This window comes from Scatophagus argus, chromosome 9 (genome assembly GCF_020382885.2).
Source record: "Scatophagus argus isolate fScaArg1 chromosome 9, fScaArg1.pri, whole genome shotgun sequence".
Taxonomy (NCBI): Eukaryota; Metazoa; Chordata; class Actinopteri; family Scatophagidae; genus Scatophagus; species Scatophagus argus.
In genome coordinates, this window is record NC_058501.1 from 20,578,361 (window position 1) to 20,596,259 (window position 17,899).

The following is a 17,899-nucleotide window of genomic DNA, read 5'->3' on the forward strand; positions in this document are numbered from 1 at the left end:
CTGGTGGACCTTTACCCATAAACTTGAACACAACATACAATGTTTCTTGTTTTTTGTTTGTTTTTTTTTTTTTCAAAATCCACCCATACACGAACATTGACGTGCTTTTTTTCAAACCCACACTGAGAAACATGACCGTATCATTTTTTTGTCCGTATTTTTTTTTTTTGACATTTTCTTCTGGTTTTTTTGTTCTTTTTCTTCATCAAGGACAGATTATGTACATACAGATGTTATATGCCACTGACAAACCCAGTGGGATGCTGACATGGAACAGTGCGCAGTGTGTAAGTGGGAAACAATAGGGGAGAAAAAAGAAACGGCATGAAAGACGAAGATACTGAAAGGATGAATAAGTGACTGAGACAGAGAAAAGAAGCACTGACCAAACGACCTGCTCTTGTGCTTGAAATGGAATCCGTCATTATTTTTGGAGCAACAAGATGCATGCACAAACAGTGTGTGTTCTGCCACACAGACAACCCGACTACATCGCAGAGGGCAAGACTTTTTGAGTACAACATGTAGCGTTTTGAGATTAAGGGCCATTTAAACAGAGCTTCACAATCATTTCATAGTACTGTACACAGTAAAAGTACAACAACAGACTTACTTGATATACCTTATAATAGAATTTTTTCAGATATTTCACCACAGCTTTAACCATATCTGATACCTCTTGCACAGTGCACAGAGTTAGGGGTTATTGCTGGTTTGAAAAAAAATAAATAAATAAATCAAACAAAACACATTCAGACAATTGATTCAATACTGAGTTATTCCCCTTTAAGGTCGCAGTAGTCAGGGTTCAGCTGGGGTAAACTCATCTCTCCTTGCAGGCTCGTTATGGCAAATTTGCATATAGTCGCTGCATGTGAGTGAAACGATGTTTCAGCAGAGAAACGAGTGCCACCGTCTTGAAATATGGGCTTACCTCCCACTGTTTGTGCTGTGCAGGGGAACCGGATGGATAATTGTGCCATGGAGGTTTTGTAGTGCCCATGCCTGCATGTCACAGGTACACATTGGAGGGAACACCGGTGCACCAAGGCGAGGTTGTCCTTGAAGAGGATTCTTGTCAGTGGCAGGATTGAGCTTGATTTATGGGGGCCATCAGTGGTTGGCAGGAGAGACAGGTGGAGCCCAGGCTCGTTCACTTAGCCAGCCATAGGTAATGGCTAATTACATCTTTATCTCCCTGCAGTCTGGCTGAACAAGAACCAACTTACGGCCACGACCAGAGACTGACATGGATCCGAATCATTTATCTAGCTGGTCACAGGGAGACAAGCTATAAAAAGTTGACAAATATGCTGTAAATGTGTATGTGTGATGCAGTTAACAGCATGAGAAAAGAAAAGAGGTCCAATACATAAACTGTTACAAATTATAAATTACATCATCATTCACTGCTCCTGGACTCGGATGAAATAGCCCCTCGGACTGTTTCAAATGCATTTTTAAAAAGCTTGTCATGGCAAAATAGAGCACATCACTTCGAAAAACTTTACATCTTTTTTATGTTTTTGTTTTTTTTCTTTCCCATCTTTCAATGTGTGTGACTCCTCGGAGTAAAGTACAAAAATTATTTTTCCCACGCACGGCTCATTACCATCAGATTTTGTTCTTTTTTTTTTCTCACATGGAATTACTATTCATAGTTATTCAAATACTTATTAACATCATCATCATCTGTACTATTATTAACACCAAAAAAGTAAAAGCAGGTAACCTTGCAGAGTAAAACAGACACAGTGCAGGGAGGGGAGGGGGAGGGAGAGAGTGTGGGGGAGTATGGACTCACGACAGGAACATCTCTAACCAGTACATGCTATCAACAAGCGACAAAGAAGATGGAGCCACAGCTTTGAAACAGAAGATTTTTGTTGTCACTGGACAGTCTCTTGCTGCTTCGGGAAACTGGAGTGTAGTCGAGGCTGATGGGAGGTGTCGTCCGGGCAACTGGAGGCTGCCGGCGTGGCCTCTGTACTGCATATATTTACACTGAGGAGGAAGATGGAGGGTGGAGGAGGCGAGGAGGGGTAACACAGAGAAGAGAACACTATAGCGATGCCAGGGGCGACTGGACAGAGCACACTGAACAGAGGGACGGGTGGGGGCCTAAAAAGGTTTGGGTAGTGAGGGTGTCTGCATGCGAAACCTTGGTATAAACCCCCCAAATTACATAAAGGGGTAGTTAAGACCGACGCCGCCACCACCCACCCTTTTATTTTTAAATACATTTTGACATCATTCATAGCAGCTTCACTGCTACACAGTTAAAATCAAAATCCATATGTGTGTGTGTGTGTGTGTGTGTGTGTGTGTGATCAAAGGGTGACACTTCACATGGCCACCAATTAGACAATTTTCAAAAGGTCACATGACCGCCAGAACCACATTATAACTATAATTTCCATAAATATCCACCATAATATTGTGTTTTTATGTATTATTTCCATAAGGCAAACATTGTAGGTGAGTCTTTAGTCTATGTAGTATATTACATAAATGATGGTCCAGTTGTTAGATTATCTATTTTCTCATTGATCACTGACACAATAATCATTAATATACACTCTCTATCAGCATCAGCCAAGTGGTAACAATGAGGGGAAAACAAGGTGAGGAGGGAAGTACCAAGTCAGACAAATCTGCAAGGCATTCTGGGACACAAAAAGAGAGAGTGAGAGACAGAGAGAGACTGTGTGTGTGTGTGTGTGTGTGTGTGTGTGTGTGTGTGAGAGAGAGAGAGAGAGAGAGAGAGAGAGAGAGAGAGAGAGAGAGAGAGAGAGAGCGAGAGAGAGAGGGGAAGAGATAATGACAATGATTTGACCTCGAAATTGAATTGAGGGTGCTGAGGTTTTTGAAAGGGGAGCGACGTGGTCGTGTGTTTTATGCGATGATTTGATGGCTCCTGGATTAATGCATATTCTTTTTGTTCACAGTGATGGGTTCGTAATTAAAGAATTTCATTTCCTTCTTCCTTTCCGTAGTTGGGAAGAGAGGGAGGGAGGCAGGGAGGGTGGAGGCGGGACTTTCAGGGACGTTTAGGGACAATTCCAGGCGGAGTAGCTTGATCTTTACACCTTCAGCAGAAGAGAAGCGGAGAGGGAAACCCAAACACATACGCTCACACTCATTCCTGTGTGTAACCCGGTCCCTCGTCCCTGTATGGCCCCCGGTCCTGGATTAAAACAGGATGACCAGAAGGGGGGGTGAAGAAGGGGAACATATTCATTTAAATACATGCAGAAAGCTAATGCTAATAGTAAGAGGTCTCTATTTGTGACAGCTTGTTTACATTTCTAAACATATTATACTTAATTAACTAAATTCATTCGGAAACCTTGGTACAATTAGTGTAAACAATTACAATAGTGACATGATGTTTTTCCAAAATGTTTTTCCAGAACTACATTTTCTACGCACCGACAGCTTTACACTCATTGCACCATCTGAAGCCTCGTTTCTTTTTTATATGATGAAAATGACTGAGCATCTGGACCCCATTTAAGACCACTGGGCACATAGTTATAGTTTGTTACAGACTTTCATGGCTGACATTTTGACGTGTCAAATGCAGGTGAGTAGTAAGAACATCAATGGTGGCTCTGTTCCATTTAGGTGTGCTGGGAAGCTAAGCTAACAAACTCACATGCGCAATACAAGCACCACTGGAGCTGGAGAACCTGAACGGAGCGCAGCCATTATTAAAGTTATTAGTTTTCACCTGTGTTTGCCATGCCTAAATGAAAAGGTTTATTGAGGTCAACATGGTTAATCTCAGGTTACAAAGCAACTGAAATGCTGGTGTTATCAAGTCAAACACAAGTGATACTAATAATCTTCCAGTGTCAGCACAGAAAAAAAACCTTGGGGCATGCAGATAAAAAGTGTTTTATGTATGGTTTGAAATCAGGATTGTAAATGAAATGCAACTCATATTAATGTTTTAGTGTCTTAAGTTAAGTCATAAAGCGTAACGTATTATATAATTTAGCTTTTAAATTCTGTGGTGATAACCAGACAACTGTTCTCCACAAAGTAAAACAGAAGTCAGGATTATTCAATATGCCGTCAAGAATGTATGTGGGACAAACAATTCAAAGTACAATTGCAAGAAAATTTTGATAAAACGTCTCTCTTCCTGTTTGTGCCATTAGGCAGTATAGTAGATATCCAAAATCTAACCTTGTGGCTCGTAATGCGACAGTCTAGAGTGGAAACTGGTACAGGCTGCCAATGGTCTCAGTAATGGCCTCATTGGTTCAGGGTAATTACAATAATGTGCCAATTTTGATGCGATAGTGGGTTGTTGAAGTTAAAATGCTACATGTGGCGCCTTTAAAATGGTGAACAAAAGAGGTGCAAAAGCAGGGAAACAGAGTCAGGAGAGGCAATGACAGTGAGGGACAGCGTATGAATAGAAATGCCACAAAAGTATCCGATTATGGCCAGATTTTCCGTGCCTGGTCCAGATCAGAAAGGGGTTTGTTGTGCTCTAATGATGGCAGGAGGAGATTAGGAAGGAAAGAAGAGGCAGAAAGACAGATGATGGAGAGATAGGCTGACAGAAGAGGCAGCCGTGGTGGGAAAAAAGAGCGCAGGAAGATGTATGGGTCTGACGGGGGAGTGAGTCATTGAAGGGAGACTGGACGAGATAATGGGTAAAGGAATGAAAGAAGAAAGGGGATAGATGAAGGACTCACTTAAGATGGTAATGCCGAATGCACTAAAGGGGAGGAGGGAGGGTGACGGGAAATGGAAGGGTAGGAAATCGCTCATTGGGGACAGTTAATGTGAATTGGGCTTGGAGTGAAATGACAACATCTTGCGTAACGGGACAGAGCAGAGCGACAGCCTGTGTGTGTGCATGCAGGAATGTGTACGAACGAGAGATGGAGGGTGAAAGCATGAACGAATGAGAGAGAGAGAGAGAGAGGAGGTAATATAGGCGAGAAAAGCTTTAATGGGGCGGAGAATAACGAAAATGGGGGAGTAGGAGGGAGGCGAGGACTGAGAAAATGCTGTGCTGTGCGCAGAGCGAAAATGAGACGGGGTGAAGACGGAAAACAAGTGTGTCAATGCACACATATCGTTTTGTGGAAGTGAGTCAAATCTATTCAAGCTCTTGCGCGCTGATTGACAGTCGCATGAGATGAACGTATTTTGTGTTTGTGAAAGCTTGGGTTCGCTTACATGTGCACAACGTGTCACACCTGCGTGTCGTTCTGTGTGTTGAACTTACGAAACAGCAGCATGCTGGCGTTGGAAGCCCCCAGACGGTTTGAGGCAAAGCAGGTGTAGTTGCCAAAGTGTTTCTCTGTCACGTTGGTGAACAGCAACAGCGAGCGCGTCTTCTCGTTTTTGATCCTCAGGGTGTTGTCACTCTCTACCGGCCTGGGTGGTAGTGGTGGGGGAGCGAAAACGAAGAGAAGGAAGCAGGAAGGACGAGATGAAAAAAAAAAAAGGTGTGACAGAAAAAGAAAGATAACACAGCAGAATATCACGCTTACTGACTCAGCCCGCCTAAGAGTTGTTTTTTTTTATTATTATTTTCCATCTCTTCAGAGACAACAATGCAACACAGTCCCACTCTACACGTCGGCTCGGTCTCACCTTGTACTAATAGTGAAATCTAACAGTCCATAAATAACTGAGACCTCCTGCTGGGGCCCATTATACTCTATTAACAGCTCTCTCTGGCTAGCAAAAGCTTGTCTAAGTACTTCTGTGTCTTGCTTTGCCTGATGCCAAATCACCCTCACTTTTCCAGGCTCTCTGGGACCTTTTACAAACTTGGAAGGACAGAATATGTGTCGGTAATAGAGAGCAAATAGTAGAGTTAATATGCCTCCAGAGACAGCATAAACACACATGATTATCTCAGACCATTCCTGATGTCAGAGGTCAGAAGAATGGACAGCGGCCAAGCCTACGTCCACGACTTGCCAGCTGAATCTGAAAATGCCGTTTCATGTGTGAAAATGAATAGGTTTTTGATTTTTGTAGACGTATCTGTCCCCGCTGAAATACCAACACAATAGCCTCTTTTTCATTCCCTTTTGGTTGGCAAATAAGTTTTCAGAGAAGAGGGACGGTCATTCTGCCGAGTCTCAGCTGTAATCACCTGCTGTATGCTGTGTTTCCATATTGCTAAACCCACAATTTAACTCATGAATAGTGTGTCTGGGTCTATTATGAGACAACTGATTGGTATAAAACAGGGGTTTGATTGTGGCTCATTAACACTACATGGTAACGAGGCACACAGTTATGCTGCTGCACTGAACAATCAATGTCAGCGGCACGAATCAAAAGCGCCTGACGCCTGTGAGATCGACTCAACCGACATTTAAAACGAGTGCTAACAGAGTGGCTTTGAGGGAAAGTTGTGGTCTAGACTTCACTGTTGGAGCAGGCCCTCATATTTTCCACTTCAATACAAAAATGGAAGGGCAGTGGATCATTTGATTTGCCTTATTTTGGATGTTTATCGATTAGCCACAGGTATAGGAAAGGTACATTTTATGTTTAGCATCCTCAGGGTGGACATTCGTCAAAACAAAACCGTTTGTTGGTCTCACCTGTGGTCATCTCTGTACCACTCGAAGGAAGCTGGTGGGACTGCCATGGCTTCGCAGCGCAAGATGGCCGTCTTACCCAAATGGGCCGGCGTGTTCTTCATGTCTGTGATCATGGGAGGGTCTGTCAGAGAGAAAGAGAGAGGAAAGAATGGAGGAACAGTGAGAGGGAAATCAGCAATTAGCATACATATGCCTCCACGCAGAAGTCGAGTCAGGTCAGCCTGGGGTTGGGTTGAAAAGACTCCCCCGGAGAAAACAAAATTAAGATGTATGAATTCATAAATAATAATCTATCCGCAGTATTTACATAAATATCATTAATGCATCATTGTGCTATAACATGGGAGGTCCAGTGTAAGTTGAATTAACACCAATGAGCTGCTGCGTGCAGTGCAGAGGGATGCTTACAGTTCACTGTGACGGTGACCTTGCGCTGATCAGGCGGAGCCACTCCGTTGTTGGTGATGCATTCGTAGTCCTCGGCCTGCTGCCTCTTAATCTCTGTGATGTCTAGGAACTCCCCCTCGCTCACCAACCCATCTATCGGCAGAAGGTAGATGTCAAAGGTCGCTACATATATCAAATTCAAGGAGACTCAGGCTGCTGATTTAAGGTTTACTACTTTAGATTCAGCTCGAGGTGCACATCCAGCTTATGATTTAAGAGCATGGTGGGGGGGCATGGATACATATATCAGATGACAAGACGTAATGCGTATTTAGAGAGTATTTTGTAAAACTTCTGACATATAAGGCTGGGTGATGTGGTGGAAATTACATTTCTGTAATCAAGAAAAACTGATAAGACTCTGCATCATATTTGTCTCATGAACCAAACTAAGAGCCTCAAGCTGGTCTCTTCAGTAAAATAATGAGTCAGACGGTGAATGTTTGTACAGATGCAAAGTAAATAAACATGATTTGACGGCGGTGACACCATTGCTTTTATAGTGTCAGGGGAAATTGTAAGCTTTCCTTCCAAGCAGTGGATACACCAGGGGGGTGACGGCCTGTTCACTACATTACACAGTGCGAGGAATATCTGGCTGTTATTTGATGTTGACAAACTCCCAGGTGCCCCCAAAACCAAATTAGTCAGCCTCGCACTTTTCACTTTTTTTCCGCGGGCGACAAACAGGCACAGAATCTCTTCAGAGTGGAGAGTCGAAGGGACGGGATACAAGTTATTGCTCCTTCATGTGAGGGAATGAATGTTGAGGGTGTTATTGGATCGACTTTGGCACAGAGAGAAAAAGAGAGAAGAAGAAGAAGAAGAAGGAGCAGAAGAAGAATGAGAGTGAGAGTGCACCCCCTCCTCCCTGCGAGTCTTAGCTGCCAGCTGTCTCACAGCATCCAAAACCATTAGGCCTTCTTTTTTTTCTTTTTTTTCTCCCCTTTACCCCATTAAAGAATTCAGACAGTGGAACACGACGTAATATATAATCTCACCGACTAACAAGGAAATCCAGCTCTTAAATTGCAGCTCACTTTTCCCTTTCAAAGCCGCCTCCCCTCCTCCGCCCAAACATACACACAACCACTGTCAATCAGTGGACCTTTACTGCCGCTCACAAACACCCAAACGACTCCTGAACACTTCTGCGAGCAACACCGACGCAAAAACACACACACACGCACACACTCACAAAAAAGACACTAAACGCCATGATTATTCCTGTCAGAGATTAGCGCGGCGGTTCTAATTGAAGATTATACTGGAGGATTATTAGTGAGGCTACTGAGCTGGAGACGATTATTTGCAGCTGCTGCGGCAGAGGCTGAGCAGCCAGAGACTAGCGTGGCGGTGATGGCTGCTTGTGCCACCCGAGCGAGTGCGGGTGCCGGGTGATGGGGTGGGGTTGGTGCAATGTTATTCACTCATTCCATTAGCCTAATAAATGTAGCTCTCTTGTGACATCTCTGTCAAGCAGGCAAGAGCACCAAACTTTGCCAGAGGGGAGGGAAGCAGTGAAGGCACAGAGGAGAAAAAGAATCAGCCAACCAGCAGTGGAGAAACTGCACACAAGGCTGTTACAGATGACTTCCAAGAAATTTAAAAAGAAAAAAAAAAAAAGCAGAGCAAAAAGAGAAAATGAGAACAACTGGAACGCTAGAGAGTGCATTACAGACGCATAGCGATAATTTGTAAGAGACAGCACGATACAGAAAGAGATACACAGATAGAGGAAGAGGAGAGAAACGGCAACATGAAGAGGGAGGCTGTGAGATGTCAGGTTGGGCATTTGACGTGTGTTGCTTCTTTCATGGACTTCTGATCCCTAACACCTGTCTGTGATGTAATATGACAGTACAAAGCAGGCTTCTCATGCTCCCTTTCTTCCCCTCCCTCTCCATCCCTTGAGATCTCTGGACCTCAGCATTGCAAACCTCTCTCCGCTTTGGTGGGAGATCATATCTGACGGCAGCCGGCCCCTGGCACTCCTACAATGGCCTGTAAAATACAGCTCCATCAACCACTTATGGCTTTTGAAGGAGCCTGACTCCTGACCACCAGAGATAGTTGAATTGCACCTGAGAGGAGAGAGTGGGGGTGGGGGGGGAGTATAAATAAGAGGGTTGGGGTGATCAGGGCTTTTGGCCTGCCCTAGTGTGAAACCGTGCTGCATATCCCTGGCAGCCTGACTCGATCATCAGGGCACTTGATTTCTCACCTCCTCTTATCCATTTCCATTACAAAAACTACCATCAAGGCAGAGAGGTCTGATGTCGGGTTAAAACAGAAGAATGGACAGGCTGACAGACTGTAAAACCTGTCATTCGGAAGAGTAAAGGGCTGAAATGTGCGTTAGTTGAGCTAAATGAAGCTACGGCAGAATTTAAACTAGCAAGTCCGGCGCTCCTCACACTACAATCACTCCTCCTATCCAGGAGTTTATTCCACCTTCTTTAGAGCCTGAGCAATCCTAATGGAGTTTGTTATTTATATATCAACACCATGTATTATATTTTCAGATGAAAAAAACAACAAAGGATCCTAATCTATCTTATTCCTCAGTACCACAGAGCTCCTTTGTTGCCAAAGTATTAAAGCAAACACATCAGTGAGCCAGTGTGTCGCACTGGGTGACAAGTTACTCCATTACCATAAACATAAGCTCTGTATGATTATTTTAAGTCAGTCTTACATGCACTGTCCTGCGGCTGTAAATACTCACTAATGTGTCTTAATCCACGGCTCCCAGGCAAATTAAACAAATAAAAGCTACTGAGTGTTAAAGGAAATTACTTGGGATTTTTGAAGTTGAACTTCATATGCAGGACCATTTTTTTTTATGATTTTTGTCTTTACTTTGAACACGTGGACTTGAGGCAGAGAGGCAAAGGGTCAGACAAATGTTCTCTTAATCATAAGCATAAAATGTTCTTTTTAGCAACAGCAAAAGTTTCTAATTTTGAAAAACAAAGTTGTCAGCACTTTCTGGCAACACTGTCTGTCCACCAGATGCCTCCAGACTTTCACAATTTCCACACCCAACCTGCACACCTGCGATTCATTGTCTCATCAAGCCACACCTGTCCGTCATCATCCCCTCTCAGCATAAATACCAACACACGGCCAGATTGTACCTGCTGCTGCAGTTAGTGTTCCAGCTTCTGGTCTGTTTTGTTTATGATTTCTGTTTTTTTTCCCTCCCTGCCTGTCTCCTTTTTGAATTTGCTTACCACCACTTACTGCTCACCTGTGGCTAACCTCTGCCTGCCCCTTCTCAATCCTACCTGCTCTGCTGTTGAGGAAAGATTTTAGAACTGCGCAAAACATACCAGCGATGTCACAACTTGAACCGATTTCTAAAATCAAATGTATATTTATCATCGTATCTCTGACTTCTTGGTGAAAAGCACAAAAAGCACATTCCTCCTCCTCCTCCTCCTCCTCCTCCCCAGCACCACAAGCATCTGTTCATTCATGCTAACCCTGTGTGCTTCTGTCTTTTAACGGATGGGATGTCACATGATAAGGCTCTGATGCGCTGGTGTATTTAACTGAATGAGTGCCTGTGCCTCTCTGAGCGGGTCAACTGATGGATGTCAGTGAGAGTGAATGGGTGCGACAGATTGTATCCCTGCTTTGGTGAAGATGAAGGAGGTGGCGTCTGCAAACAGCAGTGCAGAGCAGCGTCACTATCTGTTTGCGAGTAAGGACTCTGCTAACTATGTGGACACGTTGCAAAAGGGTCAAGCACTTTTGGCAGATCTCGGTCTCACCTCTGAGGCAGCACACCTCCTCTCCCTCCTCTCCCACCATTTCCTGACACACAAACATTTTCCACCCAACCTACATGTACACTGTTCTTCTCACCACCCCCACCCCCACCCTGCAGCTTCTCCATGTAGTCTCTGAGTAATGGGGACAGATGGCTGGCAGCTTCTTGCTGTTTCTTTGGTCTCGTCCACCCCCCCGCCTTTTCTCCACCGCCCCTGGTCTCCTGCAACTGATGGCTCGGTTGCAGAGACTCCCACGGAATAGCAATGCAGCCTATCTCTCTCTCTTACTCTCTCTCTCTCTGCAAGTCATGGGGGGAGAGAGAGGGATTGGAGGAAGGGAGGCAGTATGTGATGGTGGGGGCGGTGAGAGAGGGAGGATTACTGCTGACAGAGGAGAAATGCTGTAGGCCTGCAAGTAAGGACAACCACACAGAGTTTGTGATGTGAGATAGTGTGTGTTGTGTTTGCTGCAGGTGTGCACTCATCCATGCTTTGCTTTTCTCCTCCTCTGCCCGTCCCTGCCTGAGGTATTTTACTGTGTAGGTTCACAAACTGTGCAGAGAAGGACACTGCATGTACAGCAAGCTAACGCAGGCACATACAAGGAGGAACAGACCTCTGAGCCAGCCCAAAGCTGTCCGTAAGTACAGCAGTACAGTATACATGGTGTATTTATTGGCCTAACAGTATAATTACATCATGTTGAGTAGTTGTTCACACTGAGCTATTTATCACTTCTGTCTCTGTGCTGCATTAATCCATGTTGCTGCCTCTGTAGTCAAGCAACAACTCAGACAATACTGTTGTGATGCCAGCCTCACAGAGTCCATTATTTGACCTTCAAAACACTGAAAAGTGTGAAATAATAATCCCAGTTCTGTTACTTCTTTTTATTAAACCTATTTGTCATATTATAAAGTTTAGTCAAAGATATTTTGGGATGACAAGGAACATTCAGTGTTGCTGCTGTTGTGTGTTTTGCATTACCAAAGAGGTCACAGGGCTCCTGCGGTATGCAGTTTATCTATATTCATCTTTATCGACTTTATCCCGATCGGTAAAGAAAACAAAGAAAACTTGTCTCTGAAAACAAAACCTTTCACGTCTGTTCAGTGTTGATATTTTTGCTACATGCATCCTGAGTGTTGCACAAGAGGGAAAAAAGCCATACTGTCAGGAACAACAAACACTGTATTAGAAAACTACGTAAGTTAAAAGACACAAACACCCTTTGCTTAAATGCCAACAATTGCTGTAGTAAAATACACTCAGGAATATTGAGTCATAGCACAGTGGCATATTCAAAGCAATTTTCTTTATGTGCCAAACAAATGACCCAGCACTACCATTACAGTTGTAATAAAAACCTAAAACCATACTACATCTAGAGGCCACATAGCGGTTATTTCCCTGACATTGGACATTAGTGGTGACAAAAATGGGAACAGATCGGGCATAAATGCTGTGCTGATAAAATCATGTATTTAAATTCATCTATCAAGCTGTGCACCCTGACCACCCTGATCTAGTTCTGATTCCACACGCTGATGGAAGCTAAAAATATCTGATTTAAAGCCAAAATGTGGCTGTTAGCGTCAGGTGGCATCGTGACGCTGGTTGACAGGGTGGATGAAGACAGATGCTGATGATTACAGGTGGTGCAGTGGGGATAATTATGTATAATCTGTGGTTATTTGGGACAAAACATTGGGACACAGGGAAAATATGGGCCTATGAATTTAAGATGGGGACAGACTAAACAGCTGGGTTTAAGAATGATGACACAGGAATGGGGGATAAAGACACAGACATGAGCTGAATGCGGATAAGCCTTCGGGATGTAAAGGAAGGAAGGAGAAATAAAGACCAGACAGGGTTAGGGATGAATGAGAAGACAGGGAGATAAAGATGAAGCTGTGAACACGAGATCTCTGGATCTGAAGACGAGCAAACAAGACGAGGTGGCTTACATTTCTGGTCTTTCCAGGTGACGGTGGGCTCAGGCCGACCCACTGCCAGGCAGTAGAGGTTTACGTTCTCTCCTTCATTCACCGACACGTTTTTTGAGATGTTGACGATTCTGGCCGGCACTGAAAAACAAGATCATGCAGTTAATACATGACCTCAAAATCCCCTTTTTATTCAATAAATTAGTGATACTGTGTGGCCTTGCAGCCCATTAAGGTGTTTAAAGTATAATGCAAATTCCTACACCGAAGACAGACAGGCAATCAGTTGATTAATGATCTGTGCCGAGTGCTTACTGAACTGTGCAACAGTATGCTTGACCGTCTACTTAAAATGCACTGAATTCTAAACGTCGGCAAATAGGAGTTAGATTCTCCTTCTCCTGACATCTAATCTAATTTGATCTTTTTTTTTTTTTTTTTATAAAAAAGTGACATTTAAAGATGTGGTAGTCAGAATTTGTACTTCTACTTTTCCAGTGAAGGACCACCCTTGAAAACTCTTTTTATCCAAAACTCACAAAGTGTTGAAACGCTTTGCATGTAGTCAGTTTGATAACAAGATGGCCCTTGAATTTAAATGGCCCATTATCATTGTTTTTAATGAGCTTGGCCCTGAGATTGCTTTTCCCCCCCTTTTTTGTGAGACATCTACCGAGGATTCTATTTTTCTCTATCTTGCTTGAGTTGAATACTTGCAGCGATAAAGCACAGATTGGAGTGGCGCTGAAGCCGCTCCTGCTTGATGCACTGACTTGAGGGTGTAATTATTTTGTGTGATATCAAGCTAAGGCTGAAATTGCAGGAAACTTGGAATTAGGTGTATGTGGTCGTCTTTGCCAAGTTTTGGACCCCGCAGACAAGAGTGTGTTCGGCTGCAGTGCGATGTGAAAACTCTGTTTACATTGTCTCCGCTTGAGTGCAGGGTCTCGCGTTCCTGTTCCTGAAGAATGTACCTAATATATCCTGTTCAAAGTTCAGTGTCACTCCGCTGGTGATGAATAACTGCAAGCCGCGCTACAGACAATCCAAAATGTGCATAAAAATTGACACATGCAGGGAGAAAAAGGTCTGAGAGCCACCCTCTGGGCAGTCCTGTGCCAATACATCACGTCACTCAGGATCAGTCAGACTCTCACTCACTTAGCCGCTGACTTGATGACTGAGCTCCAGTCGTGGTCCTACATTGTCAGTTATTTAGTCAGCCAGTTGGACAGCCCCCTTGTGTACCTCATCTCCACCACACACACCCTCATCCATCTGATCTGCCTAACTTTCTTTTTTATTGAGACAAGTAACCCTAACTGGCCACATGGAAATAACAAATGAGCTTGGACTCGGCCTCCTTATTGGAACTGACTTTCTGGTTATCTATCACCTGCATTAGGCTTGCTTTCCTATACACACACACACACACGCACACTGACTGAGCTTTCAAGATAATAACCAAGCAATTAGCTTTTGATGTAACCTAAAAACCAACCTAAGACAGTCAAACTCTTGTCAAAAAAGTGTTTTTTTTTCAACTGAATGTTTGAGCTTCACTGTGTAGAATAAAGTGTTGTGCGCACAGACACCAGAAGGCTGTTCTCACATTCATTGTAGCAAGTATAAATATTCCTTATGCTCACTGAAAAATCAGATTTTTAAGAGCTGGTCCTCCCAAGCATGATTTGTGACTCCATAAATAGTTTGGAAGCCAATGCTGGTCCAATATTCAGCATTCGCAAGTGTGAAACTTGATGCCTCTAATGCAAACGCACTGAGAGACGCCTTGTGGACTGTGAAGTGAGAAATATTTGCATATTCACATATTCTGGGATTTTTAATGAGAGAGAAGGAATAGGAGCCGTTTTTAAGGATTTCATGCTGAAAACTGAGCTTGTTTCGTGCAAAAACCATATCAGAAACACATCAGAGACTTTTAGATATGTCTTAAAACATGTACGGAGGGGATCTTGAACTGTTAAGTTGTCTATCATAAATATATGCATGATTTTCCAGTAAGGGAACTTTGAAATTTAACCACACAAAAAATCCCCTGATGTCACACATAATAGACAGACCTACTCTTGGATGAAAGACGATATGCATAAGTAAGTCATTTAGAGGATGTCTTGACGCAAGGCTGCTTACAGTATCATGAGTGCACACACATTTCTTTTGCAGTGGCGAATCTGCACACTCTTGACTTACAGTAGATTCCCTTACCGTCTCAGCTCAGCAGCTTACCTTGGACAATGAGGTAGACGTGGGCGATGCGAGGCTTGTTATTGGCCTGGAAGGTGCAAGTGTAGGGCCCCTCGTCGGTGACTTGCACCTTGTCGATATGGATGGAGAAGTCACTGTTGTTACTGCTGGCCATTGTCACACGCTTGTCCAGCGACCACTTGTCTGTCCCCGTGAACAGGATGTTGGAGCGGTTTAGCCAGGCCTTGTGGGTCACCTCCTCGTCGATCCGACATCTACGAGGGGGAACAGGAAAAGATCAGCAGGTCAAAAGTCTGTTTGATGTCATGTTTTGGGTTGATGCTAAATACTGCTGAGAGGAGTTTTATCATCAGAGCAGATATGCAAATGTGTGACATTGATGGAAACACCGAGTGCCTTAATACAGAGCTTCAGTGCACCTCAAAATAGACTGTGCAGGTCTCTTGAAGGTCCAAAATCCCCCACAGATGTTCAATCCTGTGGAAATGCAGTGACTGCAAAGGCCATAGCATATGATTCATATAATTTTCTACCAATCAAACCATCGAGGGACCTCTTGTGTCCCCGTGCTGTCAGTAAGCAACTGCATTTGTTATGTCTCTACACTGATTCAGACTATATTTTCCTTTATTAGTCACTTGTATGTAAAACAGCACAATTGGTTATGCATCACTCCTGTTATAAAGACGGAGCAAAATGGGTCAAATTATAAAAAATATGACATGTCTGAAATCAGTTGAATGGATTCATTTACAGAAACAGTTGCCTCTATTTTGATTTGTCTATATTTGATTTCCTAAATTGTGTTTTCTTTTAACTGTGCACTCCTGAGTTTCAATATTGTATCTCATTTATTTTCTTTTTACTTTTCCTAAATGCTGTGGGGTTTTTTTGTGCAGCCAAATGAATATGATTTAGTCATTTTAACAATGGCTTTTATTTGATTTTGCAAATAAACTCTTCAGCTGCAGAAAAGTCAGCAACTTGCGAGCAAAGTATTGCATAAGAAGCTGCCATTTACCATTCTTCAAATCAATGCAATCCAACTGGCCAACGAAAACCTGCTGCGGACTCAGGATTTATGTTAATCACAATAAAATATTCTGAAATAAAAGCAGATATGAGAAGGTAAAATACTATAATGATGTGGTTCTTCAGTCAGTCACAGTCGATCCAATTACTGTTCCAAAAAAAAGGTGTGGCCTGCTTCAGATCAGGAAAGTTTCCCCCGAGGTGTGACTTCAGTTCTTGGCTTGACCACTAGATGTCCTTACCCAGCTTCAGCTGGCTATGAGGACATGCCTCTGTAGACCTCATGTTTAATTGACCTGACCTGGATAAATATCACTGTTGAGGTAGATCTAAGATCACCTGCCAAGTCAGCGGCACTCACGCCACAATGCAGTGAAGCTTGAAGTCTTTCACAAATAGGCTGATGGTTCAGGTTGACACGTAACTTGAGGGACAAACCAATCCTACCAGCTTGGAAAAATTAGTGAAAATAAGAAAGAAATAATCATTTGATTAAGATTTGATTCGTAGCTGGTGGCTTTAAAAGAAGAGACAATAAAGTGAGAAATCTCACCATAAAAGTTCATTATCTGTATACAAACGCTCTATTAATCTATTTTTAAAATTAATCACCGCACTGATGATGCTGCTGCTACAGGACTGCAAACCCAGAGGAAATGAGCACCATAATAGCATCAAATGTGCTTTGTCTTAATGGTCCTCATCAAAGCCAACACAACAGCCTTGTCTCAAGCATAACACAAGTATTTGTGCCACTTGGGCAAAAGTGATTTTACATGAAAATGGAGTTTATTTATAAAGCTCTTTTAGTCTTTTTGTTTGTCGGCTATTGAGTGTCGAGTGCCGACTAAACTTACACACACACAAATGTGATTACAAAATATGCAATCGTCATATCTCAAATTATGAAGGCAGTTTTGGTGCCGTGAAATCAAACTTTCAGAGTAACAGTGCAGCCACTTTTGTGAGATGCAAAGCAAACCTGAGTGGTTGTGATGTGCAGAGCAAAGCAGGAAAATGTTTCTGCCACCGAATGGTTTTATTTTTTAAGATTTTGTTTTTTGAATGTTTTTTCCCCCTGTGAGTTACTGGATGTTGTTCCTTTGCAAGGCCTCAGTAATAAACCTGTAGACTTTTTCACCTCATGTAGCATAGCCTTAAGTAGTAGCATCGTTTTTGTTTTAAGCGGTCAAAGATCATAACGGTTTGGAACTGCTGGTGTGAAGACCTGAAGGTAATTACCGAAGTTTTTCATTTAAGTCATGGGAGATGATGCTTGTAGCACTGCTGTACAGCTCTCCTCATACCACACTATAAAAGGATAAAGCATGACATTGAGTGTGCGGGTTTGTATTGGTGAGTTTATAGCTTCAGGTGTTAAATTACTGAATAAATTCTTGAGTTTTGTCTTCTCCACCAGTCAATATTACAGCTTAAGGCTACATGTCTTGATGACATTATAGATCCGCTTCCTGGCTCTTTGATTTACAACTTTGAGACAGACTTGCTGATGTTAACAAATATTGACAAAAGAGTGTTTGGCTTCAGAATAACATATTTGTTTTTAGTGGGAGTCCCGCTCATCTTCCATTGGGGAAAAAAGGGAACTAAAAGACAAATGTGAGCTTAAAGGTGATGAAGGTAATGTTGACTTAGTTTTTTTTTTTTTTTTACTGCCAAGCTAGGTCACATCCACACAAAGGAGAAAAAAGCAAGCTGGCTGTTTTTCTGCTTCGCTGGGAGCCGGGCAGAGCTCTGAGTTCTACTTTTATCACTCACAGTTATTTAGCTGGATGCAGAGGAGGTCCAGCCGCCGAACTGAGCTGTGCACTTTCTGATTCAAGTAAAAGGACAAGGTGACTGCAGACAGACG

The 17,899-nt window shown here is 43.0% G+C and overlaps 1 protein-coding gene across 1 annotated transcript in view; it reads right to left on the reverse strand.

Moving 5' to 3' along the window:
* Positions 1-2,782: 2,782 nt before the first annotated feature.
* iglon5 (IgLON family member 5) overlaps positions 2,783-17,899 on the reverse strand; it is an 88,317-nt gene continuing 73,200 nt past the window's right edge. The window contains exons 3-8 of the mRNA XM_046399884.1: positions 15,016-15,248; positions 12,787-12,906; positions 6,999-7,130; positions 6,591-6,711; positions 5,252-5,403; positions 2,783-3,187 (exon numbers count right to left, since the gene is read on the reverse strand). Of these exons, the coding sequence (XP_046255840.1) occupies positions 3,084-3,187; positions 5,252-5,403; positions 6,591-6,711; positions 6,999-7,130; positions 12,787-12,906; positions 15,016-15,248 (862 nt within the window). The 3' untranslated portion in view covers positions 2,783-3,083. The remainder of the gene's footprint in view (positions 3,188-5,251; positions 5,404-6,590; positions 6,712-6,998; positions 7,131-12,786; positions 12,907-15,015; positions 15,249-17,899) is intronic.